Consider the following 26912-nt stretch of genomic DNA (forward strand, 5'->3'; position numbering starts at 1 on the left):
TTTATCTGTTATCTAACCAATTCATTGATTAGCTGATTGAAAAAACAAAAAACCAAAAACTGGCAACAGTTTTGATAGTCGATTAATTGTTTTAGTAATGTTTTAATCAAACATGTCAAATATTCACTGCCGCCATTTTTTCAAATGTGAGTAATTGCTGGTTGTCCCAGTTCAAGAAACTGAAAATATTCGTGTTTTTTTCGTTTTTGACGCCTGAATCTGAATACGTTACTGTCAGACCCACTGATACTGAAGATAAGTGTTGGCTGCCTTAGGTGACTCCGACCATGGATTAATACTACCTTGCCCCAGGTTGTGTGTTCAGTGTGTTGATTATTTGAAACGCAGAAAAAAAAAAAGGGAAGTAATTTGATGAAACACAACATTACATCAAATTAGCTCAGTGTGAAATAAAACAGTGAAGGTGTCAGAACTAGATTTTGGCCACAGGATGGAGGGTGGAGGACCCGTGTCAGTGGACACTTTAATGTTGCAAATTTCGAACAAATTTGCCATTAATTAAATTATGTCGACCCAATTGATGTGTTGTTAACCTGGGGCTTTCGGGGCCCCAGGGCAGGCGCCAGCTGTGCCCGGTTGGTAATCCAGCCTTGGTAACAGGTGTTTTCTTTAGGCCCAAGGACAGATAAAGAGAAAATGGGCCCCTGAGCACAGACAGGTTAAAGGCCCCCCATTGCTCCTATATAGAACCCCCAGACTGAAAAAGACGTTTGTGTCTTTGTGGTCGTTTTGTTTCATTGTGTTTCGTTTTTGTTTTAGCCTCTCAATAATGCATTCACTTCATAAATCCTGACCTATTACTCTCCTTCACAGGATAGCACATTAGCTGCTTGTAACAATATTAAGTATCAATATCAGAATTGATATTGGTGATCCCAATATCAATTACTTGGTGATTTCTTGGTATCACACCCAGATGTGACCAAATTCAGTGGAACAACCCCCCCCCCCCATCAGCTAACCAGAGGCTAAACAGCTAAAAATGTTGCCACACAATTAAACAAGTCGAAGATACACACGATGATCCTACACTGAATACATTTCTTTTTGGATGTGACAAATGACTAGACACATTTATAGTCATACAAAAGAATAAATAAATATAATAAAGTGATTCATAAAGGTTAGTGGGGAGAAATATAGATGGATTCCAAACTGGTGTCCAATTAATCGTTTCTTTTGACAGAAACCTTAGAATAATACTCCTGACAAGTTGTAATGTTGTACCATCATATCTCATTTATTGGTTTTATGGAAAATGTAAATTTCTCTGACTCCTCAAGAGGTTTTAAGCTGCACCAAACATGTAAATCTCCATTTTTTTGCATCACAGTGTTCGTTAAATCTCACATTATCACAAAAGGCACGAAATTTAACCACTTTTGATTTTAAACCATCACTGCAGGAAGACGACACATTAATTACTCATTGCAGATGCCACAAAATGATCAAAACAGTCAGATAAACCAAGTGTTGCACATTAATGAAAGTTTAAAAATGTCAGACTGAACAGAAGACAACACTACAGCAGCCTTAACTGTTCCTGCATCACAAGGTGGCATCACACAGCAGTTCATGTTTCTCACATTCAAGATAATAAAAGGTGCTGCATTAAATTATGCCCCAAATTGTGACTGATTATTAATAGAGTGCACTTAGCAACAAAAGGCAGCTTAAGCAGAACATACAGTAACAGAGTGACCAACAGAGAACAAAATCATGTTGCCTGTGGAGTGTTTCAGTTGATTTTTTGGACAGAGTAGAGTTTCAAGTAGAAAACCGTGTGCTTGGAATAACAAGGATCTAGCTTGCTTTTAAAATGAGTTGTCAACCTGTGAACAATGTATGAAAATACAAAGATGCTTGTAGATAGAAACTTGCAGCACCAAGATCACAAAACTTCATAACCTGAACCGCAGTTCAGTCTCCCCTTCACCATTTACCACTTGCCACTAAGAACGAAGCACTTAAAAATTACCACAAAATCCCTTCACATTATCTTCCATTAGTTCACTGCATGCGGAACTTAAACGACAGTGCAGGGGCGATGTTTTCACACAACTAGAGTTCGCTTTTTGTTGGCGAGGAACACGTGCCAGCTGTGCCAGTGAAGCCTGGTGTTCTCGGTGCAGTGGCCGCTCTCAGTGCAGGTGTGGCCGCTGGGACAGCAGTGCGTCATGTCGCTGCAGCACACCGCCTGCGGAGAGAGCAGAGGAAGGAAGGTACGTAACGCTGTCGGCCAGTGGTGGAATAAACAATCAGGGGCTTTAGTTAAGTAGAATTTGCAATATCATGGTATAAACAGACTCAAATCACAAGTAAAGAATTGCCTTTAATTTTCTCAAGCTGTAGAACAACCACCAAATATTATTTAAAATATCAAAAGCACTCATTATGGCTCCTTTATGAGTGTTATATTATTAAATATGTTATAATACTGGATTGTTATTATGATGCATTAACACGCAGGCAGCATTTCACTGTTGCAGTTGGTCAAGGTGGAGCTAAGTTTGACTGCACAGTGTTGGTTAGTCTCATCTCTGGCAAAGGATCATATCTCTATAAGCTGATGTTTTACATGTCAAATCATTTTCCACAAAGTAAGTAGTAACTTCAAGCCGTCTGACTTAATGTGGTGAGGTAAAAAGTAGAGTACATCCCTCAGAAATGTAGCGGAGTCAAAGCATAAAGTAGCAGAATTTGTAAAATCAAAAGTACAGGTACCTCAAAATTGTACTTGAGCACAATATTTGTACCTCTACCGCTGTCATCAGCAGCCAGAGACATGGATATCACAGCCATTTTCACTGCAATTTTCAATACACATTAAAGCTGGGCAATACTGACAAAAACCAAATATCACTATATTTGCGATTCAGTACCTAAACATTAAAGTCCCTACAGTATGTACAGGAGTTGCAGCATAATCAGTTCTTCTGCTATTCAGTCTCATTGTTAGAATTATTGTATCACTAATACTGATGCATTGACATGTAAGCAGCCCACTAGTAATGCAGCTGGTTGAGGCGTTGCTGGGTAAAATAAACAACAAAAATACATTATTTTCTATAAGATGATTCGTATGTTAAGACTCAATCCGCAAAATATAATTAGGTTAATTAAGTTAGTTATTGTTTTTACGCAACAATGATTGAAAAAAAGCCGTTCTCAATGTCCTAGAGCACAAGGTGACATCATTAAATGCCTTGTTTTGTCTGATCAAAAGTCCGAAACCCAAAGAAATTTAATTTGATATTATGCAAGACCAAAAAAAAAAAAAAAAAAGCAGCAAATTCTCACATTTGAGAAGCTAGAACCATCAAATGTTTGGCATTTCTGCTTGAAAAATGGCTCAAACGGCTTCATTAAGATTTTTCCCTGACTTTCCTCAGCTGTTATTAGCTCTGCTTGATGGTTAAAATGTGGCAGGAGGGAAGTTATTACTGTAAATCATACATTCGGAGATGGACAGCAGCCCCATGTAGTGGCGGACGTCCTGCAGCAGGTCTCGTGATCCCTGCAGCTGGCCTCCTCGTCACAGTGGACGTCTCTGTGCTTTAAGGGACTGGTCTGGGGTTGATGGACAGGCAGGTACAGCGGTGTCAGAGGGACGGTGTCCAGCTGCAGCATGACGACCTTCTGACAGGACCTGGAGCCGATGTTACAGGTGTAGCCCTGCGGGCAGCAGTGGTCCTTGTCTGGGCAGCACACGGCCTGCGGACACAACATGCAGAAGGTGAGTGTAAATGACAGCCCTTACTTTACATAGGCAAACTATGGTAGCGCACTTTTTATTTTCACGTCAATGTAGTCTCTTCTTCCACTTATCTCTCAACACACTCGCACACACACACACACACACACACAGTACTCACATTTTGCAGCGGGCAGCAGCCCCACTCGCCCGTGAAGAGCTGGCAGCAGGTGGTTTGCTCGGGGCACTGATTCAGACCGTCGCACCGCACGGAGCCGGGATCGGCCTGGACGCTGGTGGTGGCTGGGAGCTTGGTGTACCACGGGATCACCACTTCTCCTTTGACGCAGGAGGTCATGCGCTCGTTGCACTTGTAGTGGGTGGGGCAGCAGTGGTTCCCGTCGGCGCAGCACACCGCCTAGAGAGAAGTGAGAGAGGGGGTGCTACTTTCAAATCACTAATCCAGTTTCCCAGTTCTCCTTTCCTTTCCAGTGACAAGAATAAACTTAACACGAAAAAACAAGAGGTGTGCAATAATATTCTACAAGTAAAACTGTAACATCACTGTACATCTAGCCAGGAAATACTTGCTGAACAGGAAGAGTCTAAATTTATTAGCATCCTGTCTGGTCCAGTGGTTTTTTAAAAATTTTTTTTTTTTTGACTATGCTATCAGTTCTTGTTGAGGGCCCCCTTACAAAAAAAAAAACAAAAAAAAAACCTGAAACAGATACTCCAAATAGCACAAAGCAAACTGGTGTGAGAGTCATCCCGAGGCTTGAGCCAAGGAGTCATGTGGGCCGGAGTCAGTTCAGAGCTCGTCAGATTCACCTAAGCGTGGTTTTCAGGATAATGCATGGGGGTGCTGCAAGATACATTTTAAATGATCTTAGTCACAGTAGCGGAGCCAGCGCAGAAAATTTCAATCTTTATACAATCACCCACCCTAGACTATTGTGGGTGATTCTGACAAACCAATGGCATTCAGATATTTCTAGTACCGACTGGCAACAATGAACACTTGTGGTGTGGCTTGGGGAGATTTTTCAGGTTTTCTCTACCTCATGTCATCATGAAAATAATCACGTTGGGTTTTTTCTTTAGCTCAGACAAAATATGAAACCGGAAGATGACATCTTCATCTCTGGCAACTTTGTCCTTAATAGTGTCACATCTCATAGACAACATAATAAATCAGTTCATTCATAAGTAAATTGATAGATGAATCAGTTATTAATGTTGCAGTCCTCTGCACTGTATACTGCTCAATCACCATTACATTTCAGAATAAGAGTCACTGGAGATCAGTGATGCTATGAAAATGCGGGGCTGACCTCCGGTAGCGGGCAACATCCCCACTTTTGAGACGAGGTCATGAAGCAGCAGGTGGTGTCCTGAGGGCAGCTGGTGTGGGCGTCACACGGAATCCTGCCCTCCACTTCTTTATTCTCCTCCTCTTCCTTCTCATCCGCCTCCTGTGCTTTAGTCACCTCGTTCTCCTCAGGCTCCTTCTCCTCCTCCTCTGTTTGCATGGCGCTTGTTGCCTGACTTTGGCTTGTAGTGGCCAACGTAGCGGGAGCCGGCGTGGCGAATGGCGGCATCTTCTGTTTCATGGGTGTTGAGCCTGAGTCCCCCACACAGGTGAGGGTGGCCAGGTGACAGGTGGTGCCAGCAGGACAGCAGTGCTCATAGTCGTCACAACAGACCGCCTTTCATACAAAATGACAACAATACTTTCAGCCCCAAACATTGCGTGACAGTTGAATGTATGCATTTGGATCAGGAGAGGGAACTGTCAAAGTGAAGCCAAGGTGAGGTGCAGAAAAAAAGTCAGTGCTAAAGAGTGGGTAAATGCGCCGATAAATATGCTGTACAAACAGACGGAAAAACATTCATGCATCTCTAACACCTTTCACATCAAAGCTTACACATTTAAATAAGGACCTTTTAAGAAAAACGACAGACAAAATTGTACCTCTGGTAGAGGACAGCAGGCCCAGCCTCCCTCCTGGTTTTTACAGCATGTGGTGCCGTCAGGACAACTGGTGGTAGAGTCACATGCAACATCCCCCACCTGTACTCCCTGTCTGGGGATTGCAGGTATCTTCTCGACCCAAGGCATGGAGCTCGTGTCGTCATCGCAGGTTTGGGCGGCCAGGTTGCACTTCTGACCTTTCGGGCAGCAGTGTATGAAATCGTCACAACAAACAGCCTGGGAATGATACGATCAAACAGACGGAAAAACATTCATGCATCTCTAAAACCTTTCACATCAAAGTTTTATACATTTAGATGAGGACTTTTTAAGAGAAACGACAGACAAAATTGTACCTCTGGTAGAGGACAGCAGGCCCAGCCTCCCTCCTGGGTTTTACAGCATGTGTTGCCGTCAGGACAACTGGTGGTAGAGTCACATGCAACATCCCCCACCTGTACTCCCTGTCTGGGGATTGCAGGTATCTTCTCAACCCAAGGCATGGAGCTCGTGTCGTCGTCACAAGTCTGGGCGGCCAGGTTGCACTTCTGACCTTTCGGGCAGCAGTGTATTAAATCGTCACAACAAACAGCCTGGGAATGATACGATCAAACAGATGGAAAAACATTCATGCATCTCTAAAACCTTTCACATCAAAGTTTTATGCATTTAGATGAGGACTCTTTAAGAAAAACGACAGACAAAACTGTACCTCTGGTAGAGGACAGCAGGCCCAGCCTCCCTCCTGGTTTTTACAGCATGTGGTGCCGTCAGGACAACTGGTGGTAGAGTCACATGCAACATCCCCCACCTGTACTCCCTGTCTGGGGATTGCAGGTACCTTCTCAACCCAAGGCATGGAGCTCGTGTCGTCGTCACAAGTCTGGGCGGCCAGGTTGCACTTCTTACCTTTGGGCAGCAGTGTATTAAATCGTCACAACAAACAGCCTGGGAATGATACGATCAAACAGATGGAAAAACATTCACGCATCTCTAAAACCTTTCACATCAAAGTTTTATACATTTAGATGAGGACTTTTTAAGAGAAACGACAGACAAAATTGTACCTCTGGTAGAGGACAGCAGGCCCAGCCTCCCTCCTGGTTTTTACAGCATGTGGTACCGTCAGGACAACTGGTAGTAGTGTCACATGCAACATCCCCCACCTGTACTCCCGGTCTGGGGATTGCAGGTATCTTCTCAACCCAAGGCATGGAGCTCGTGTCGTCATCGCAGGTTTGGGCCGCCAGGTTGCACTTCTGACCTTTCGGGCAGCAGTGTATGAAATCGTCACAACAAACAGCCTGGGAATGATACGATCAAACAGATGGAAAAACATTCATGCATCTCTAAAACCTTTCACATCAAAGTTTTATGCATTTAGATGAGGACTCTTTAAGAAAAACGACAGACAAAACTGTACCTCTGGTAGAGGACAGCAGGCCCAGCCTCCCTCCTGGTTTTTACAGCATGTGGTGCCGTCAGGACAACTGGTGGTAGAGTCACATGCAACATCCCCCACCTGTACTCCCGGTCTGGGGATTGCAGGTATCTTCTCAACCCAAGGCATGGAGCTCGTGTCGTCGTCACAAGTCTGGGCGGCCAGGTTGCACTTCTTACCTTTTGGGCAGCAGTGTATTAAATCTTCACAACAAACAGCCTGGGAATGATACGATCAAACAGATGGAAAAACATTCATGCATCTCTAAAACCTTTCACATCAAAGTTTTATACATTTAGATGAGGACTCTTTAAGAAAAACGACAGACAAAATTGTACCTCTGGTAGAGGACAGCAGGCCCAGCCTCCCTCCTGGTTTTTACAGCATGTGGTACCGTCAGGACAACTGGTAGTAGTGTCACATGCAACATCCCCCACCTGTACTCCCGGTCTGGGGATTGCAGGTATCTTCTCGACCCAAGGCATGGAGCTCGTGTCGTCATCGCAGGTTTGGGCCGCCAGGTTGCACTTCTGACCTTTCGGGCAGCAGTGTATGAAATCGTCACAACAAACAGCCTGGGAATGATACGATCAAACAGACGGAAAAACATTCATGCATCTCTAAAACCTTTCACATCAAAGTTTTATACATTTAGATGAGGACTTTTTAAGAGAAACGACAGACAAAATTGTACCTCTGGTAGAGGACAGCAGGCCCAGCCTCCCTCCTGGTTTTTACAGCATGTGGTGCCATCAGGACAACTGGTGGTAGAGTCACATGCAACATCCCCCACCTGTACTCCCTGTCTGGGGATTGCAGGTATCTTCTCGACCCAAGGCATGGAGCTCGTGTCGTCTTCGCAGGTTTGGGCTGCCAGGTTGCACTTCTGACCTTTCGGGCAGCAGTGTATTAAGTCTTCACAACAAACAGCCTGGGAATGATACGATCAAACAGATGGAAAAACATTCACGTATCTCTAAAACCTTTCACATCAAAGCTTTATACATTTAAATAAGGGCTTCTTAAGAAAAACGACAGACAAAACTGTACCTCTGGTAGAGGACAGCAGGCCCAGCGTCCTTCTTGGTTTTTACAGCATGTGGTGCCATCAGGACAACTGGTGACAGAGTCACATGCAACATCCCCCACCTGTACTCCCTGTCTGGGGATTGCAGGTATCTTCTCGACCCAAGGCATGGAGCTCGTGTCGTCATCGCAGGTTTGGGCGGCCAGGTTGCACTTCTGACCTTTCGGGCAGCAGTGTATGAAATCGTCACAACAAACAGCCTGGGAATGATACGATCAAACAGACGGAAAAACATTCACGCATCTCTAAAACCTTTCACATCAAAGTTTTATACATTTAGATGAGGACTTTTTAAGAGAAACGACAGACAAAATTGTACCTCTGGTAGAGGACAGCAGGCCCAACCTCCCTCCTGGGTTTTACAGCATGTGGTGCCATCAGAACAGGCCACTGTATCATTGCAGGGGACATTATTGCCTGGAAGAAAAATGCCAATAGTTATGGTAGGAAAAAAATCAGAACCTGTTCCTTACCTCTCTGAAATCTGCCCTCATGCTGAGACAAAGCAAACGAACAACAAAAACGCCACTCAGTGGTGTGAAGGTAGCTAGAGATGAAGTAATGTGCCAGCAAAGCCAAGTAAAAAGCAAATATAGATGTAAACAATGCAGTATTAAATGGATAAGGCTGGAGATTTTCTATATTTTTCTTATTGTCAACAAATCTCATGAAAAAACCAAAAAAAGAAGGAATGTATCCTTCTAACAAGTATTGTCTGTGTATCCAAAACCTGATTTAGCTTTTTCATCCGTGCCATCGGGTTTCAAATTTTTTCCAAAATCTGTTATAAAACAAAATGGTGAGCCACACTGTTGCACTAGGTGATATGTTCCTTCATTACAAAAAAATATTTGGCTTCGCAAACACCATACGAAGAAAACGCACTGAATTGCGTCTGTTAGACCTCAAGGATACGCGCAATGTGTTTCGGCGGGAAACGTTGAATGTTAACTTTTGTTTGTTTACAAGAAAACTTTTTGAAGTTCTTTGTTCAGCTGACAGACACCTGCCAAACTGATGATTTTGAAAAACCTTTTTAAACCTTTTGCATCAGATTAGCAAAATACTGTATGATACATCACTGAGACTAATACCGATCCTAAACAGTCATTGATAATGGTACAATACTACTTCCATACATACTGGATGCAGGAAGAACGCTGCTGTACTTAATTTTAACCTTGATAGATCTTCCCCACTGCATAAATGTTGTCTTGTCATAGCAGGAAATGTTTCACCCATATAACATTAACATTTAGCTGTGCCATTATTAATGTTATTAAACCAAAATATCTTCCATGAGAAGAGGCTATTGGTGAATTTGTACCTTACACCGTCAGCAACTTTTGTGGTGAATGAAAACGTACGCACCTGGTGTCATTATATGCATTTTTTGATACATCTGTGAACCTCTTGTTCTTTATTGTTTTAAATGTGATAACTTGATGTGTAATACAAAACCTCACCTCCAGCACCCTTATTGACAGTTGACACAGACACTTCTTCCTCTAAAGGGGGAACTGTATTCACTGTGTTGCCTTCTGGTGCTTTTTCTGATGCACCATCTTTAACTGCCTCTGCAGTCACTTGTTCCGCCTCTGAAAGTGGAAACATGCACATATCAGGCTGCATGAACACACACACAGATTTAGATGATGAGTAATTAGAATGAGAAAGTAAATTGTGTTTTTTTTTTTTTTAGCAACACAAAAACAAATCTGACCTTTCTTACTCTCCCACTCCGCTCTTATCCTGGCGGGGAGTTTGGCCCACATTGGCATCTCTTTCTTGGTGAATAAGGAAATACATTTGGAGCGTTCGACATCACATGTACTCATCTCAGGGCAGCAGTGCAGCTTGTCCTCGCAGCACACGGCCTGTTAGACGATAAAGACACACATGGACCATGCATCACCTTAGAAAACCCACGCGATAAAGTGACCATAAAGTCGAGATAGCTGGACATCAAGGCGGGACATGCAAAATCCATCATTTGACTTTTTACTCATTCATAATCTCACTTTTGCTACGGAGGAACATTAGCATTTTAAAGCTGACATAGTGTGTGTGCCCATAAAGAAAAGATGAAGCATTTTGTACCTTTGGTATGGGGCAGCATCCCCACTTTCCCTCTGGGGTTTCACAGCAGGTGGTTTGATCTGGACACTCTGACACTCCATCGCTGCACATAATTGTAGTCACAAGCTCTGCAACAACATAGCAGGAACATGAAAAATTTTTGTGCAATAACTTTAAGGGACCTGGAGATAAAAGTAAATCCCTTAGAAACGCAAGGCAACAAAAAAATTATGTGGTGCAGAAAAGCTGCTTTGACACGTTCAGTTTTGACTCTGGGAACAGTAAGCAGACCTGTCCCAGGTGACCTGAGAGGTGTGGACAGTTCATAAGAGTTTTAAAATAAGCGTGTTGACAAACAGGAAGCCAGGCCTGCGATTTGAGAACTGAACTGAACTAGTTCTCTCTACTGTATCTTCCTCAAATTGTTACCTGAACTGTCTCTAAGTACATTGAGAGCAATGAAAAACCAGACTCAAATTCAAACTGAGCTGCAGCTGTCTGATTTACATTTTATGGAGAACAGTTAAGACCCCATTGCATTAGTTGAGCTTTGGGAAAGATGGGCAACTTTTTCGAAATCATGCTCAGACATAAGTCCGTTCACTATTGTGTTAATACACGGGTTCCTGAGCGCCTTCATCACCGAGATGTGTGCAGACACCTCAGACAGTTCAAATCCTGTACTGACAGTTTGTCAGGGGTGAAGCTCTGCCTGTTTACAGTTTTTGCTTTAATGTAGCATATCTGGCATATATCCAGTGTCTGCTACACATTGAGGAAAGAGCAGGATTTTCATGCATGCTAATGTTATGAATATGATAACTATACTATAATAATGAATATAAATCTATTCTTAAGATGACAGTAGGCTGATTTTGTAATTGTCTTGATGTGGATTTTAAAATTTAAGTCTGAGTCTATAACTACACCAAGATTTCTGCCTTGGTTTTTGAACTTTAACATTAGCAATTGAGGCATTGTGCACTGACTTTTAATTGTTCTTCTTTTAATCCAAAAAACACTTATCTCTGTTTTTTCTTCGTTTAACAGGAGAACATTTTGCCACATCCACTCATTGCCTGTATGGGACCGCAGTAACCTGGTAATACTGTTACGGTAAAATATTTTGTTGCTCGGATCATGTAGGTGTTGAACGGAAGAGGCCCGAGAATGGAGCCTTGGGGTACGCCACATCATTTTTGAACACTCAGATGTGTACACCAAGCCTTCCCTATCCTGCAGACAGGATTCACACCAAGTCCCAGACAGTTTTCCAGTCTGTCAAGTGTTATGTTGTGGGAGTAAGTAGAAGAGCTTCACCTTTTTTGATGCAGGACCGGCTGGTTGCACTGCATTGGTGGCCCTCAGGACAGCAGTGTTTGCCATCAGAGCAGGGGACTCCCTGTCAGAGGTCAGGAAATCAAGAACAATTCACAAATAATTTTTACTCTATGATTCAAAAATGAATCATTTTATAGAGAAATAAGGTTTCAATATTAACTCAAACTCCAAAATTGGTGTGATAATTACAAATTTAAAGTCTGCCTGTACCTGTTTCTGAAATGCATGGTACATTGTTGCTGTAAATCAATCCAGCAGATAACTTTACCAGAAAAACCAGAAAACCACTGAATGTTCTTTCAGTTCAAACAGAGCTATAGCTTTCATATTAAATTTCACACGATAGCAGAAATCCCTTCCGACATATCTATTGTCTTCTAAGAAGTGAAACATCTTAGCTTGCTATTCAAAGAGCGAAAGATCCTCTTTTTGACAGGAAGTAAATGGGTTTTTGAAAAAAAAATCTTAGTTTTGCATAGTATATGAAACAAAGTCCACTCAGGAGTTCACTCATAACACCACCAGTTTTACTGTATGAGTGGTTTACCAGTGGACTCCATCATGGACTTTGTTTCATGGTTTTGTTCTTTATTTCTTGATTTCATATCTGTTCTTTTACTTTTAAAAACATCAGTACAATTTTAGTGGTTATTACCTCTTTTTTCCCTAATACTAGTGCTGAAGCATCACCATTATTTAAAAATGACATATTGATAATTGAAAATGCTACAGGTTGATTACCTGAGCTAGGGGACAGCAGCCAAATCTCGTCAGGGCCCTCAGACAGGAAAACTCGGGCGGGCATCGCGATTGATCCGGACAGATGTTGTCATCTTCCTCCCCCATGTATGCCTTTATCATCCTGAAGGACTGCAGGGACAGGGTGGAGAAAGGGGGACAATCTTACTGCAGGAACTCTCCTTAAATACGTCAAACTGTGACTCGGCGTTTCATCTGTGTTCATTATGAAAGCAACGTGAGTCTGTTATTCTTACTTTGGAGAGCCTTGGTTGATTGGCAGAAGCTCTTTTCACCCAGGGTATGGACACAGTGGCGTTCACACAGCTGGCTTTGTCTGTATCGCAGATTGTGCCCGGAGGACAGCAATGCATGTGATCCCCACAGCACTCAGCCTACGGGGACAGCAGTAGTAGAAACAGTTTGACTACCAAAGTATTAAAACTGCTATCACATCAGGCTAAATGAGGCCTGAGCTTTTATCTGGTTTGTAAAGTTGTGAAAAACCACCGAGGATGAATAGTCCCACTGTATGGCCTCTCTTTTAATTTTACGAGAGTACGAGAGAATGGTTATCTCAAATGTCCTATGATAAAGTACTACGTCTTTGCTGGGTCTGGTTAAGAGGTAAACTTAGTAGTGAGAAAAAGGGGGTTTAAAGTTTTCAGCTTGAGTGGTTAAGCTCTAACAGATGGATAAGATGTCATTTCTTCATTTTATGCCTTTGGGGACTAACTATTTCACTGACATAGACCTTTGAGAAAACCTGAGGGAATATGAGGGGAATCAAGAATGTGTTCTCTCAGCTTTCCATCTACCATTTTTTAAATAATTACCTTGAAATTGATATAATAAATAAATTTACACATTAACACATTTAAATACGTTATTTACAAATTGCTTAATCACACCAAATTGTGAATTCCACTAGAATCAAAAGCTGAAATGGCAGCTAGCTTCTGCTATTCTAGGCTAGGCTAATTTTAAACAGCACTAGTCTAGCTATTTTTTTGTGTCTCCATGGCTGATTTAGCTGCTGCCTTATTTATACGGGATAACAAACTTAATTATCAAGATGTTAATTCACCAAAAGTGATATTACAGGAAATAGCTAGGGGAAAAAATAAGTCAGTCTAGCTCAAGGTTAGCTGTAGCTATTTCCTGCTAGCTTTAACTGGAGTTAGCTCTGGTGGTTTAGCCGTGTAGCTGACTGTTTGCTTTTTAGCTGTGTTTTGCTGTAAATCCCATTTAATATGCTGTTTTCTTTGAAATTATAGGTTTCTATTGCTTTAAAAAAATGTTCTATGGCAAAATAGAGGTCAAGATGTCAGATTGCTGGTTTTAACTAAATGCTGAATAGACACAGTTTCTACATTTTGGCTTTGTAGGGAAGTGCCAGTGTGCAGAAATAACCTAAATTAAAATATAAAAAAAGCTGATTTTACCGCTTAAACCATGTCAGGTACACCAGCAGGTCTATCATTACAAATGCATCTGTGTAATTTCAACTATTTCAAATCTGCTGCAAAGTTTTCCAAGATACAAAATAGATATTAATCTGAGGACAACTGTGTATAAAATGAAAACATGGCATCTTTACCTGGGAAACATTTCTGCCAAATGAATAAATGTTAATGTAAATATTTCACACAATGTAAGAATCAGTAATGTGCCGGAACAAGCAGATGCAGAGTATCCTGTGTGCAGGTATGTGATGTTTTCATAAAGTATATGTTTATTAGGTCACTTTAAACCTATTATGGGGTAAGTTTAGGGAGAAAATTTAAAATTGGCCAATATCTAGTGCAATAATGATAATAAGAAGGGAACTTTACACCATGCACACTCCATAATGCTTCACTCACAACATGCTTACGTAGAATTACTGAATCCAAAAAGTAGTATTCTTACAAAAGAGGAATTGTGTTTAGTATCGTCCAACTCAGTGCAGGTGTTTCTGCAGTGCAGAACGTGCAGGTGGTGCAACCGTGTCTACCTGATCAAACGGGCAGCATTCATAGCCGTTCGCCGGGTCGTTGCAGCAGGTTTGACCTTCTTCACACCTCCCCCCATCTGGACACTCTTCAGCACCAACCAGGGCCAGGAGAACCCAACACAACACAACCCACTTCTGCATCTGCACCCAGGGGGAAAACACACACACACACACACACACACACACAGAGGATATCAGTAAAAGGAAAGTGAAAAATGTGCACCTGGAATCCCCCTTCTCCACTCAACATTAGAAATCACTTTTTTTTTCTTTTTGCGTTGAATGCTGCGGGAACTCGTGTCAGAGACAGTTTAATAAGCCTGCTCAGATGTTTGTACATTTTCCACAAACCTGTGACTGTGTCAAAAACTAATCCAGCCTATCTGGTGATTAAAACCCAGCTTTTTAAATTACTGACTGGAACCGAGTTGTACAAGTCAAAACCAAATTCCTCTTGAGACTCAACACTGTCCACTGGATTTCTTGAACTAACATACTTCTTTTAATGGTTTGTTCCTGTTTTGTTTTTTTTTCCCCTCCTTTATGCTGCACTGAAAAGACCGTCAGCCGCAACATGGGGGTCAGTGTAAAAGAACTCAAACCACTTTCAGTTTCGTTATCATACACACATTGAAACGTGTTTTGTCTAAAAATCTCGGCTAGTCAGAACAAACTGTGGTGCATTTCACAAAAGAGGATTACAGTTCAAAAACGCACTAGGTTTAAAAACAGTCTTAATATGTGCAATCTAAAACGTAAGGTAGTTGTTTTTAAATGTGTGTGAGTGGCTGTCAAAAGTCTTAACAGTTGACTCAAAGGAACCCGACACTTTACCGGATTCTGGAGGCCAGAGGCGGGGTTTTGCTTCGCTCTTACCTCGGTAGAAGACTGAAGCGCTGCTGCGGGCAGTCAGGTGTTTCGCGAGTGTCTCGCCACAAATGAACACAGACGCTAGAAATGCATTGTCTCGAACCCGCCTCCGGCAAGCGAGCGAAGGGAGGTGCTTCCCAATTTCCCTGGATACCTTGCACCGCCTCTCCCGGTCGCTTTCATCAAATCGGATATATGTATACATATATGTATATACATATATCTGACTGATAAGGTTTTAATGAAACGCCTCCTGCTTGCTTCACTTAACAGGCGGCAGTTCACTGACGGACAAACTTGTTTACAGCCGCAACAGCTGCAGGGCACCGACACTGAAGTTAGACTCAGATTTGAAAGTTAAGGGGAACTTAAGTTACAGAGCTGAACGCACCGATTCACTGTGGAGTTTTTTTTTTTAATTTTTAATTTTTTAATGTGTATTTTTTGCTGTATGTTAGACTTCCTGGTTAAAGCCTTATCGCTGTGCAGAACCAGCTTATATTTGTACTTGATAGCAGACTCCAGTAACTTTTGAAAACAGTGTCATGTTTGTGAAACTTTTTTTTGGTAAAATCCCCATCCAGACCATATTAAACCAGGTGTAGATCAAAAACCTTAGACTTAGACTAGACTTGGACTAGATCTGGACCAGATTAACAGGGAGTGTGCAAAAACGTTTTAAAACTCATTTTCAGATTTGTGAAACTTTTATTCTATTTGTGAAAACACACAACACTGGGTGATTTCACTGTTTTTATTCCTATCCAGACCACATCAGACGAGATCTAGAAGGCTTCAGAAATCTGAAACTGTGCTCCAAACACTTACTGGAGTCTGGTTGTTAATCAAGTCCAGGTCTGACAAGTGTAAATATGCTTCTTTGTTTGTTTTGTTTTTGTTTGTTTTTTTAATTGTTTTTTTAAGATACGCCTGTTGTGATGATGTTGTTTGGATGGAGAAAATGCAGTAAAATCGCCTCTTTTTTCAAGTTTTTTTTTTTTTTCACAAATCTGAAAGTGGGTTTTAAACACTTTTACAACATTAAGTGGATCAAAAAACCCGGAATAAGTGGCTCATTATTTTAAGTTTCCCCTAACTTCCCCCGCAACAGTCGAATCGGAAACGGTCTTCAAGATGCTGACGCTTTACCACTGATCTTCAAAACATGCGCACCGGCTTCTCCCGGCCACTCAGATATGACCATCGTCGAGCGCGGTGTTGTACATATCCGTGAGGTCCGCGCATAGCCTGTGCACATTCTGTGACTCGTGCCCGCGGACGGCCGCGGCACGAGCCCGGTCCAAAAACATGTTTACGGGTTATCCACCCACCATGGAGGGCCCGAGCGAGCGGCGGCCCGACGGAGAGGCTCAACGTTAGCTCTCGCATGTGGCAGCGTTATGTCAAATTGAACCGAAATGGGCGAAGACGCCTGTGTTTCACGACGCTAGCAGCTAAAGTAGAGGTGAGTAACGTCGCCGGGCTTGTTGTCACAAATAACGCGGTAGCGTTGCCTGAAGATAGCTAAGATAGCTACTCGGCTAAACTCGGCGCCCGGAGGCCGACAGCTACGAGACGGTTACGTGAAAAAAAAAAAAAAACGTGTCTCCGACAGGTTTGGCTCAACGCTGCCGATACATTAATGGAATCCAAGCTTTCCCCTTCTCCTCGAGTGCGGGTTAAGACGTCTTTAATTTGTCTGCCAAGCGCGGTTAGCTAGCTAATGGTGGATAAAGAGTACACAACGTGACAACACTGAATTTCGTACAGTGCCCTTTAGGTCATGACGGGGTGTGTGCAAGCAGCGAAAAGCCTTAAAAAACACCGATCGTCAAGCAATCAACCAATCGATCAAGGCCTTAGATGGTATTAAAAAGTCTTAAATTTCCTTTGCAAAGGTCTTACATGTGTTTTCTGCCCTGCCATCGTCTGTAACGTTACTTAGAAAATGTTTTTGTGTGTGGGTTTTGCTTAAACTGGCTGGAAAGTCCTGATAGTGCTATTGTTCCCTATGAAAAATTCACGTGTAACTTAAGTCAACAGGTTTTTTTTTAAAAACTGATCAATCCATCCAACCATCCATTTCCTAATCAATTTTTGTGCTACTTACACAGGTCCAGGTGCCGTGTAATGATTGGTTAATTACATTATTAGGAATGCTATACTTCCGGGAAGCGCTGACAAAAATGTGATATGAACATAAATAAATTCGTGCACTTAGAAAGTAGAATTACCTACCAAGTGCATGATGATATTTTTCACACTTGAACCGGTATGACCACGAAGCAGAAATTAAATTGCATTCAGTGTTTTATTAAAACTGTCTTAAAAAGGTCTCAAATGTAACTCAGTGAACCCTGTGTTTTTGTGTTTTAGAATGAAGTGAAATATGAATCTCTTCTGATTTGAAGTTAGTTAACGTGTCTCTGTTTTTTTTTTTTCCATTAACTTGTGGCCTGTCAGCATGAGTGTAATGTAGTATTAAAATGTTGAGCTTAACATTACATGAAGAACCTGGCTGCAGCGTTGTGCAGTTGGGGTGAAGGTGACAGAGAGGCCCCAAACATCCTCTCATTGTAGGACAGACATTTTGCTCCATGTTTGTTTTGGGCTCCGGGAGGACTCTTGCTGGGCAAAGCAGCTCATTGGCCCGACAAACCTTGAGGGCGAAGTGGCTATAACTGTCACACTAAAGTGTAATTATCTCCAGAAATAGGCCAACCCAGGGGAAACCGATGGTCACCCCACAGGTGGGTCAGCCAAAACATCTCGGCTGCTAGTGACGGATTTGTTTTCATTGTATATAACTTCTCAAAAACATCAACCGCTTTATAAAGACAGGACTTCACAGATGAAATTTCTTGATTTACCTTCATTAGTTATTATTCCATGTCAGTATTGGCTGACGAAAAGTTTATTTATCTGCTACTCCCTACTTTCTCATTTAGGAGTGGGTCATGAGAGGAGACTCTCACCGAAGACATGCACTTCATAGATAAGTTATCATAATGTCACAGCCACCCCATTATAACAACTACGCCTGGACTCACCCAGCTCATCTAAATAAAAAACAGCTGCTCTGACTTTTAGGGCTGCAGTTAATGATTAATTTAATTGTCTATTAGTCTGCAGCATTATTTATTTCAGTTAATCTATATTTGTAATATGGCAAAAATTAACCAAAAATGCCATCCAATGTCCCCAGACCCGCAGTCCAAAACCCATTCCTTTTAAATTGATATGCGACAGATAAATCAGACAGACAGACAGATCACACTATAGAAGCTGAAACAATAAAAATGATTTGGCATTTTGCTTGAAAAAAGACTCAATTAGGTAGTCAAAGTAGTTGCCGGTTCATTTTCTGTCAAATCCAATAATCGTCTCAGCTCTGCTGAGTTTATTACAGTAATAATCGTTCTGTGCTTTCAGCGTTTTAGCCTTATTCCTGAGGGACAGCAGTATAAACGCGCCGATATTTTACTTTTTTCACTTTTAGCGTTGTTTGATAACGCTTATTTTTACCTTATTTGTGCCGTCACTGAGGCGGCAGCAGGCGTCAGACACTCAGTATCCTGACATAACAGCACACTGACCCAGCCACCAACTTGGTTTAAGGTTGCTGATGCGGTGGGACACCAGCTCCTCCTCCGTAGTTGTTTTACATAACAAGCAGACATAGAGACCTCGCTACAGTGAACGTCCTGAACAGCAGTGTTTGACAGGGTCAGGAAAACACCCATGTGAAGTTTAGTTGCATTACATATTGCGCTCAGTGTGAAGTGGTGTGCTATTCCTCTTGGTCTGACAGGTGGGCAGGATGGGCGAGCAGGCCGTCAGCAGCCCCGTGGCTACGATCTCTCCAGTGCAGCAGATGCTGGCCTCTGGCACTGGAGCCCTCCTCACATCTATATTTGGTGAGATCATGGAAACAAAGACTAGAAAAAGCGACTTGTGTCTATATCTATAAAAGTAGTTTCTGTTTTTTTTTCCAAAATGGAGTTTGCCATTAACACTAGCTAATGATTATTTTCTCTTTTTCCCATTAATTGATTAATATTGTAGTTTAGTCCATAAAATTTTAGAAAATAGTGAAAAATGTCCATCTCGGTCTCTGAGTCCAAGTTGACATCTTCACGTCTTTTTGTCCAACCAATAGACCAAACCCCAAAGATTTTCATTGTAATATGATAGAAAACAGAAAAAAGTAGGAAATCTTCAAATTCAACAGGCTGAAAACTTTTGCCACTTTTGCATTAAAAGTTACTTTATCGATTAAGCGGTTATCAAAATAGCTGCAGATAATTTTCAGTCGACTGACCTATTTATTAACCGACTTATCGTTACATCTCTAATCTTCACCCACTTGCTATATTGTTGCCAAAGGCTAATTTCATAAAAATGACTGAGTCAGTCAGTTTATTTGTTTTGCAGTCACACCGCTGGACGTTGTGAAGATCAGGCTGCAGGCTCAGCAAACACCCTTCCACCAAGGTAGGACAAGGAGCGTGTCTTCATTTGTGGTTTGATATCACGATTAGTTTCGATAAGGAAACATAGACTTTGCTTTTAACAGCGGCTTTTGGATGCTATTTTAGTTTTGATGCTTTTCTAACCCCACTACACCTGTCCTTTGTGCTTGTTGCGCTGCCCTCATCTCTGGTTTATTATGCTCTGTCTCTCTCTTTTATCTGTCCTGCCTTTCGGTTTGTTTCACAGCTTTAGCCTGTGAATCTGCTCCGTGGGGCGGCGTCATCCGCCCTTCCAAGTGTGAGTATCTGACCTGCCGTCGCCGCGTGCTAAAACTCTAAAACAAACGGCACAGCTTCGTGTGCATGGCCATGTGCTCGGCTAACAAAACATCTCTTGCCAGTAAAAACAACAACAACAACAACAACAAAAAACAATTGCAAAAACATCCACGTGACTGATGAAACGTGCATGTTTTTGTTTAACTGCTTGGCCCTATGTCTGACCTTGCTCAGACATTAACATGCATCTTGGGTGGTCCGATCACTAGTGGACAGCTCAAAGTACAGCTGTCAATGCACCAAAGCCACATGCGGGGTTTTTCTTTTTTTTTTTCTTTTTAAGAGTTTCTTTGAAAATACTGTCAATAGTCTATCTTTAAACCAGCCCTAAATAAACAGGCAGAGTAAGCAGTTCGGAGGACAGACCAGATGTTATCTTCTGAGTGGCTCAGCAGTCATTGCCTTTGCGTGTATTACTGGTCAGCATTTCTCTCCTCCATACAGGATTGTTTATCTCAATTTAGAAAAGGTTAAAACTTAATTGGCTCACACTAATATTGTGGGATGCTCGTTTTAATGAAAGGATTTTTAGATTCTGGATGATTTGATAGATTATCTGTTGATTGGCTATAAATTCTTCTAATGCTCGGGTCACGCAGTTACTGTATGCTCTGCTGATATTTTTTTACTGTGCTGACTGCCGGTTGTTCTGTCTCTCACAGGGAAGTGTTTCCTGTATTGTAATGGACTGATGGATCACATCTACGTTTGTCAGAATGGAACCAGTTGCACCAGCTGGTACAAAACACCAACACATTTCAGCGGGACTCTTGTGAGTACTGGTGTAGTGGCGGGAAACACTGGCAGCCTCAGTTTTGCCACAGTATTTGTCCCTCCTTAAAATGAATTGGAAATATGTCATGTTTGTTTGTTTGTTGTGCCGCAGGATGCCTTTGTGAAAATCAGTCGACACGAAGGACTCCGGTCTTTGTGGAGTGGGCTCCCGCCAACGCTGTGAGCTTTTAAACTCTCATCATGAAAATGTTCCAAATACTTGTAGAATGAATGTGTAAGAAGGGACTTTCAGGTTTGGATCTGATGGATATGTGTCACCGATGTAATTGGCTGACTACTGTTTCATTATGATATTTATTATTACCTCCGCCAAGGAGGTTATTTTTTCACCCGTGCCTCTTTGTTGGTTTATTTGTTAGCGGGATTAAGCAAAAAAGTAATGAACCGAATTGCACCGAACTTGGTGGAGGGATGGGGCAGGGGCCAGGGAAGAACCCATTCAATTTTGGGGCAGATCCCGATCATTTACTATGAATTTAAATTTCTTTCCTCTGAAGTCTGGTTTAATTTGTTTGACGCTGGCCTTGACGGAGGTCTGCGCTCTAGTGAGTGTCAGTTCTGGTTTTACTTTGAGTGTCATAATCACAAGGATAAAGCATTAGTTCTGTAAATGTAATATTTTCTAGATGGAAACAGCATTTAGACTCATTCGGTTCTTTGAGGGTTAGATGACCCGCCACAACCGTGCATTGGCAGTGACAGAACAGACAAATAGAGCGGCAACCAACAATTTCTTTCGTTATCGATCAATTTGGTGATTATTTTTTCGACTAATAGTTTAGTACGTGAAAAACCCATAAATTGTGAAGAGATGTCCCTCGCACCTTCACAGAGCCTGAGGCGTCTTCCTCAGATGTCTCGTTCTGTTCAACCAACAGTCAAGGCCTTGAGAAGCTGGAATCAGAATGTTTGGCATCGTTTCACGAGTTTTGCCCTGAAAAACGACTCAAGTGATTGATTATTTATAATAGTAGCAGTTGATTTTTCTGTTTATCTGCTGATCGATTAATCAGCTATTATCACTCCAGCTAAAAATAAAAAACTTATTAAGGCAGATATCAATCGCCACATGCAGCAGGAACAGTTGTTTTCTATGTCATGGAAATTTTACCTCCACCAGTTGTTTTTTGAAATAATTCACAATTTACAAAATGTCTTGAACAAATGATTACAGATCATGTCCCAAGAATTCACTTTTACTTGTAGACAGACTGTTTTTAAGCAGCTGCAGTCGGGCAGGAACCTTCATCTTTTAGCAGTAAACAACACTGACTATCAAGTGTTGAGTTATTTAATAAAAGACAGTATATATCTCATATACCTGCAAACATCAGTCTCAATCTAGTGACAAATTTACATATTTTTTTGATATGAAAATGTTCCATTGAAATGGCACACAGTGCTCATTGTTGTGTGTGTGTGTGTGTGTGCGTGTGTGTAGGGTTATGGCGGTACCTGCCACTGTCATCTACTTCACCTGCTACGACCAGCTGCGAGACTTCCTGAGATACGGTCTGGGTTTTCAGGGCAGCCATGTCCCTCTTGTTGCCGGTGGTCTGGCCAGATGTAAGAGCATGAAACCACAAACACACATAGACTTCCAAACTATAATATGTTAACAGTGACGTGTTCACTGGCTTAGAGACTTTTTAAGACCTTTTTAATGCATGCAATGTCATTTAATACCCTTTTCACGGTCACACTGGTCGAAGAATGACGGAAAACAAACAATAACACCTACAATTGTTTATCAAGTACATGAGTTTATTCACACTTATATCACATTTTATAACAACAGATGACAACAATTAACATAACAATGATTCATAGTAATATAATTAATCAAATAATGTGACCTGGACCCATGTATGGATTACTGAAGGGGTACCCTGACCCCCTCTGGCCCTTGGACCAGAGCCTCTGTAGGAAGTGACTGTTAGTATTTCTTGTTTGAAAATGACAGAGCTCAGTTAAAAAACTTCAAAGACAGAAAAAAAACAAGCACTAAGAGAAGCAGAACGCAGCCACGCTGTTTGGCATTTTCTATCTCTTTCGGTCTGGGGGGTTCTATACAGGAGGGGTTGGGGGCCTCTTATTTGTCAATTCCTAGAGGCCATTTGTCTCACAATCCATCCATGACTGGACTCAGATAAGAGGCCAACAAAAACGTGTGGATGGATTTACCAGTTTAAAAAAATGAACAATTCATTTGTGGATGAGCTCTGGAACCACTGCCTCCCGAAAGCCAAAGTTATAACTAACGTTAGTGTCTACAGCCGACAAGAAAAAACATTCTGGACCTTCGTAAATGTAATTCAAGACTTTTTAATACCTTCTCAGTCCGATTTGTTTTTGAGGAAGCTGAATTTTCAAGATGCACTGCGTTTTCTTGACTTGCAATGTGTGTGTGTGTGTGTGTGTGTGTGTGTGTGTGTGTGTGTGTGTTGTAGTGGGGGCTGTGACGGTGATCAGCCCTCTGGAGCTGATCAGGACTAAGATGCAGTCCCGTCGCCTGCCCTACAGCGAGCTGCGAGTGTGTATCCGCTCTGCCGTGGCCCAGGACGGCCTGCTGTCTCTGTGGCGGGGCTGGGCGCCCACCGTTCTCAGAGACGTTCCCTTCTCTGGTAAGAGCAGCACCGCAGAACACAGTACGATATAATGACGTGTGGAGGTATTACATCGCATTGATTTGAAAAATATGGCTGTATAAAAATCCCATCTGTGGGTTTATCTTGACTTCGTGTTGGTTCCACTTAAGGTGGAAAAATAGAAACTTGTCAAGCCACTCCTTTCACTCCCCTGCTGCTCCACACAGTCATCCTGTCATCAAAACTACCTGCATTCTAGGAATATGCTGGAGGTCTTTTTTCCAGGAAAACTACAGACTTTTTATAGCCACTTTCAAGCTTACAGATGAGTCTTTCATCCAGAAACGATAGATTTGGGATGGGGTTAAATCAATGTTAAATTTTCAACGTTCATTTTAGATATTGCATCCATTTTTCTACCAAATTCGTAGGGTAGGGAAGAATGTGCAGTATCCCTGGCACTCTTTTTGTCCCCTTCCTGTACTGACATCCGGCACTCATTCATCCTGTCATTAGTCAGAAAACTTTAGACCCTCGACTCAGATAAGGAAAAACTCCCCAAAGAACACCCTTTTAACAGGAACAAATAACAGGAAGAGGGACAGAAATGAGATTTGTCTCAGTGCTGGTTATTTTGAAAAGAATGTGAAGCAAAGCAACACATTAGCTAACAAGCCTTCCCTGTTTATGTAACCTTGCAGCTTTGTACTGGTTTAACTACGAACTGGTGAAGGCCCAGTTATGTGAACAGTCCCGAGTGCCTCAGGCCAACTTCTCCATCACCTTTACTGCAGGAGCTGTCTCTGGAGCCGTGAGTACTCAGCATTAACATCATAACGTACTGTAGCTTTAGCATTTATCAGTAGACGGTGGGTCTGACATCCCGATGCCATCGTATGAAGGACTGGATGTAACCAGACCTGTTTTCTGCTTGAAATGAAAGCGAGGACGAGTAAAATAAAATGTGGTCTTGAGAAACACGGATGTTTTCTTTGGCTCAATAACTACAGTTAACTGTACTCCTGTAAATATATCAGAATCACTTACAACCCTAAAATATCTGATAACACGGCTCAAAGATGAGCGCATTGTCGGAGATCCGTTCAGAGAATCAGACCAGTGTTTGACTCACAGCATCATGTTTCTTGAGCAATAATTAACCCACTCCCTTCCTGATCGGAACGGTTATTTTTTCATGCACTGATAATATCTGAGCTTTTGACTTGTAACTGCCAGCTGCAACTGTCTGCGCACTGTCCAGGATATGAATGTTCATGTCTGTCATGGCGTTTAGATTGCTGCAATCCTGACCCTGCCTTTTGACGTGGTGAAGACTCGGAGACAGATCCAACTGGGAGAGATGGACACTCTGGGAGGTCTGTGCTTATGCCCGGTGCAGGCAGTATGTTGCCTTCAAAGTGGGAAATGCATTTACCTTCTTTATACACAATACGGAATGTTCTAAATAGTGTCTTCCTCCCATTCTTCCTAGTTTCCTTAAAGAGAACCACATCCACATGGCAAATAATGAAGGAAATATGGGCCGAGTTGGGCTACAGGGGCCTATTTGCAGGTAAACACTTCTGCTGTCTAATGTGAGGTAAAAATACTATGTAAGCTTTTGCTCAAAAGTGAAAATATTTGATTTTTTCCCCAGGTTTCATGCCCCGGGTGATCAAAGTGGCCCCGGCCTGTGCTGTTATGATAAGCACCTACGAGTTTGGCAAGGCCTTCTTCCAGAAGATGAACCTCGATCGAGAGCGACTGGTGTCCTAAAAGGCTGTTTTGTGTGGCGCTGGGTGTTTCTCGGTGGCAGAAGCACACGTAAGCGGACGTAATTATCAGGACGTTTGGGAGAAAGTCTCCTCAGACTTTGACCCAGATGTCGTTTCCAGCTCGAGGAACTGGCGGGTTGGGATTTGGATTTCTATGAACGCTAAAGATGAGGATCCGTGCAGATTTCAGGGATGTCACTCCCTGCAAATCTGCTCTCTTGAAATGTTAACTGACTGATAAGACTTGAGACACAACGACAATAATGAGCTTTAACAACATGCCTGGATACTGAGAGATACTCTGGGACCACAGACTTTGCGTGTTGATGATTTGAGTTACCTTTTTTTTGCATTGTGCGGGAAAGTTGTGCAAGGTTTGATGCTTAATGGGAAAAATTCAGGCCCTCCCTAAAGACTTCAACTGCATCAGTACTTTTAGCATGAGAGTGAGGAAAATATTCTCATACCTGTGTTTTGCGTTGCCTGACGAACTGCATGGTGTTTACAACCCCCATTCATTGCAGAAGCTAGATAATAAGCTGGCCCACCCTGCATTGGCATTACTGCATTACCCAACATCCCTGCAGCAGTAAAGCCTGACTTTTTCATCTACTGAGTAGATGAATGTCATGCATGCTGGTTAGACTGGTTAGACTTGACCATTTGTGGCACTTTCCATTCGCGACACAAGAGCTGTGAAATGTAATCGTAAAAAATAACTACACGTAGGTTTTTATGTTTGTTGAATGTACTCCTGGACTGGAGGAAAGCCATAGACACACAAGGCCTAATGGCAAGATTAAAGCAAGTCATCTCGGGAGATCTGTTTTTTATTGGTGCATGGATTTAGTATCTTATGCTCTAAATATATTTCAAGAAGTAATGATGCGCGGAGACTTGAAAAATCAAAATCTTGTTGTCATAACTTTTCAACATATGTGAAAGCCACTGCTGCCAGCTCCCCAGAAATCAAGACTTTTTTAGGTCACGGTTAAAGCAAAACACAAGAGGCTTTCCAAAACCTCCACCTGCTGGTGTTCTGGTAATGAAATACTCGGTTATGTCTATATCAGACATAACCTCACAACGTGGTATGACACTGGGACATAAAACAAAAATATTGCTGCCTCAACCTAAAAGGTGTAAACGTGTGTCCATTGTTTTGTTTATTTGTTTTTAATGAATGAAATGGTAATACATGTTAAGACGGCTTGATTTTTATGCTATGTGTAATTTATTTTTGAATTGACCATTATTCAAAAGAACAAAATATGTACAATAGTCACGATCGAGAAGGGGTATTTCATATAGGGCATGAACAATAGCATAAAAATTAAGAAAATACGCTACAAAACAAAGAAATTGTAGGTTTTCTTATGTAAATTTGAAGACAGTTTTCAGTTTCATGGGACAATAAAGGTGTATTCTATTTTAAATTGATTAAAACTGTAGAACTGAAATGCATATAGTTTCCATTTGTCACAAATATAACTTAATTCTATAAAAGACATACATTAGATAAGATGTCCAGTACCTGACTGAAATATATATTTGGCCAAAGACAATTTGTTCTAAGTTAAAAGTTTTTAATATTGAATGTTCCCAATTAACTGCAAGTTATTTACACTGTAATGCTTTTATTTTGTAAAATCAAACAGCGGCATCTAGTGGCCGCTGGACACAATACATCTGTAGGGTAAA

At 41.8% G+C, this 26912-nt stretch overlaps 2 protein-coding genes across 3 annotated transcripts; one reads left to right on the forward strand and one right to left on the reverse strand.

Annotated features, from left to right (window-relative positions):
• Positions 1-1247: 1247 nt before the first annotated feature.
• On the reverse strand, positions 1248-15516 carry grna (granulin a). Its single transcript, XM_040121902.1, is given in 22 exon segments — positions 1248-2218; positions 3478-3735; positions 3897-4133; positions 5050-5424; positions 5691-5927; positions 6047-6283; positions 6403-6602; positions 6605-6638; positions 6758-6994; positions 7114-7350; positions 7470-7706; positions 7826-8062; positions 8182-8418; positions 8538-8635; positions 9685-9816; positions 9942-10095; positions 10319-10425; positions 11618-11699; positions 12380-12508; positions 12634-12771; positions 14373-14513; positions 15249-15516. Coding segments are annotated over 21 exon segments (3888 nt in total). The 5' UTR covers positions 15249-15516; the 3' UTR covers positions 1248-2074.
• Positions 15517-16452: 936 nt separating this feature from the next.
• Positions 16453-26671, forward strand: slc25a39 (solute carrier family 25 member 39). Of its 2 annotated transcripts, XM_040159629.1 has the most exons (12): positions 16456-16707; positions 19054-19159; positions 19677-19736; positions 19962-20012; positions 20716-20825; positions 20940-21007; positions 22290-22414; positions 23299-23472; positions 24138-24247; positions 24731-24812; positions 24929-25009; positions 25094-26671. In XM_040159629.1, exons 1-12 carry the CDS (start codon positions 16630-16632, stop codon positions 25210-25212), a joined length of 1164 nt encoding a protein of 387 aa, XP_040015563.1. In that variant the 5' UTR covers positions 16456-16629; the 3' UTR covers positions 25213-26671. The 2 variants fall into 2 exon arrangements, with proteins under 2 accessions (XP_040015575.1, XP_040015563.1); XM_040159641.1 differs by lacking the exon at positions 19962-20012 and having other exon boundaries at positions 16453-16707.
• Positions 26672-26912: the final 241 nt, after the last annotated feature.

This window comes from Xiphias gladius, chromosome 3, assembly GCF_016859285.1.
Source record: "Xiphias gladius isolate SHS-SW01 ecotype Sanya breed wild chromosome 3, ASM1685928v1, whole genome shotgun sequence".
In the NCBI taxonomy this organism is placed as follows: domain Eukaryota; kingdom Metazoa; phylum Chordata; class Actinopteri; order Istiophoriformes; family Xiphiidae; genus Xiphias; species Xiphias gladius.

Coding starts and splice junctions, on each gene's coding strand:
- slc25a39 (XM_040159629.1), top strand. CDS start 16,630: ATGTGGCAGCGTTATGTCAAATTGAACCGAAATGGGCGAAGACGCCTG. Junction 19,160..19,676: donor CCTCCTCACATCTATATTTG/GTGAGATCATGG, acceptor TTTGTTTTGCAG/TCACACCGCTGGACGTTGTG. Junction 22,415..23,298: donor TGCCGGTGGTCTGGCCAGAT/GTAAGAGCATGA, acceptor TGTGTGTTGTAG/TGGGGGCTGTGACGGTGATC.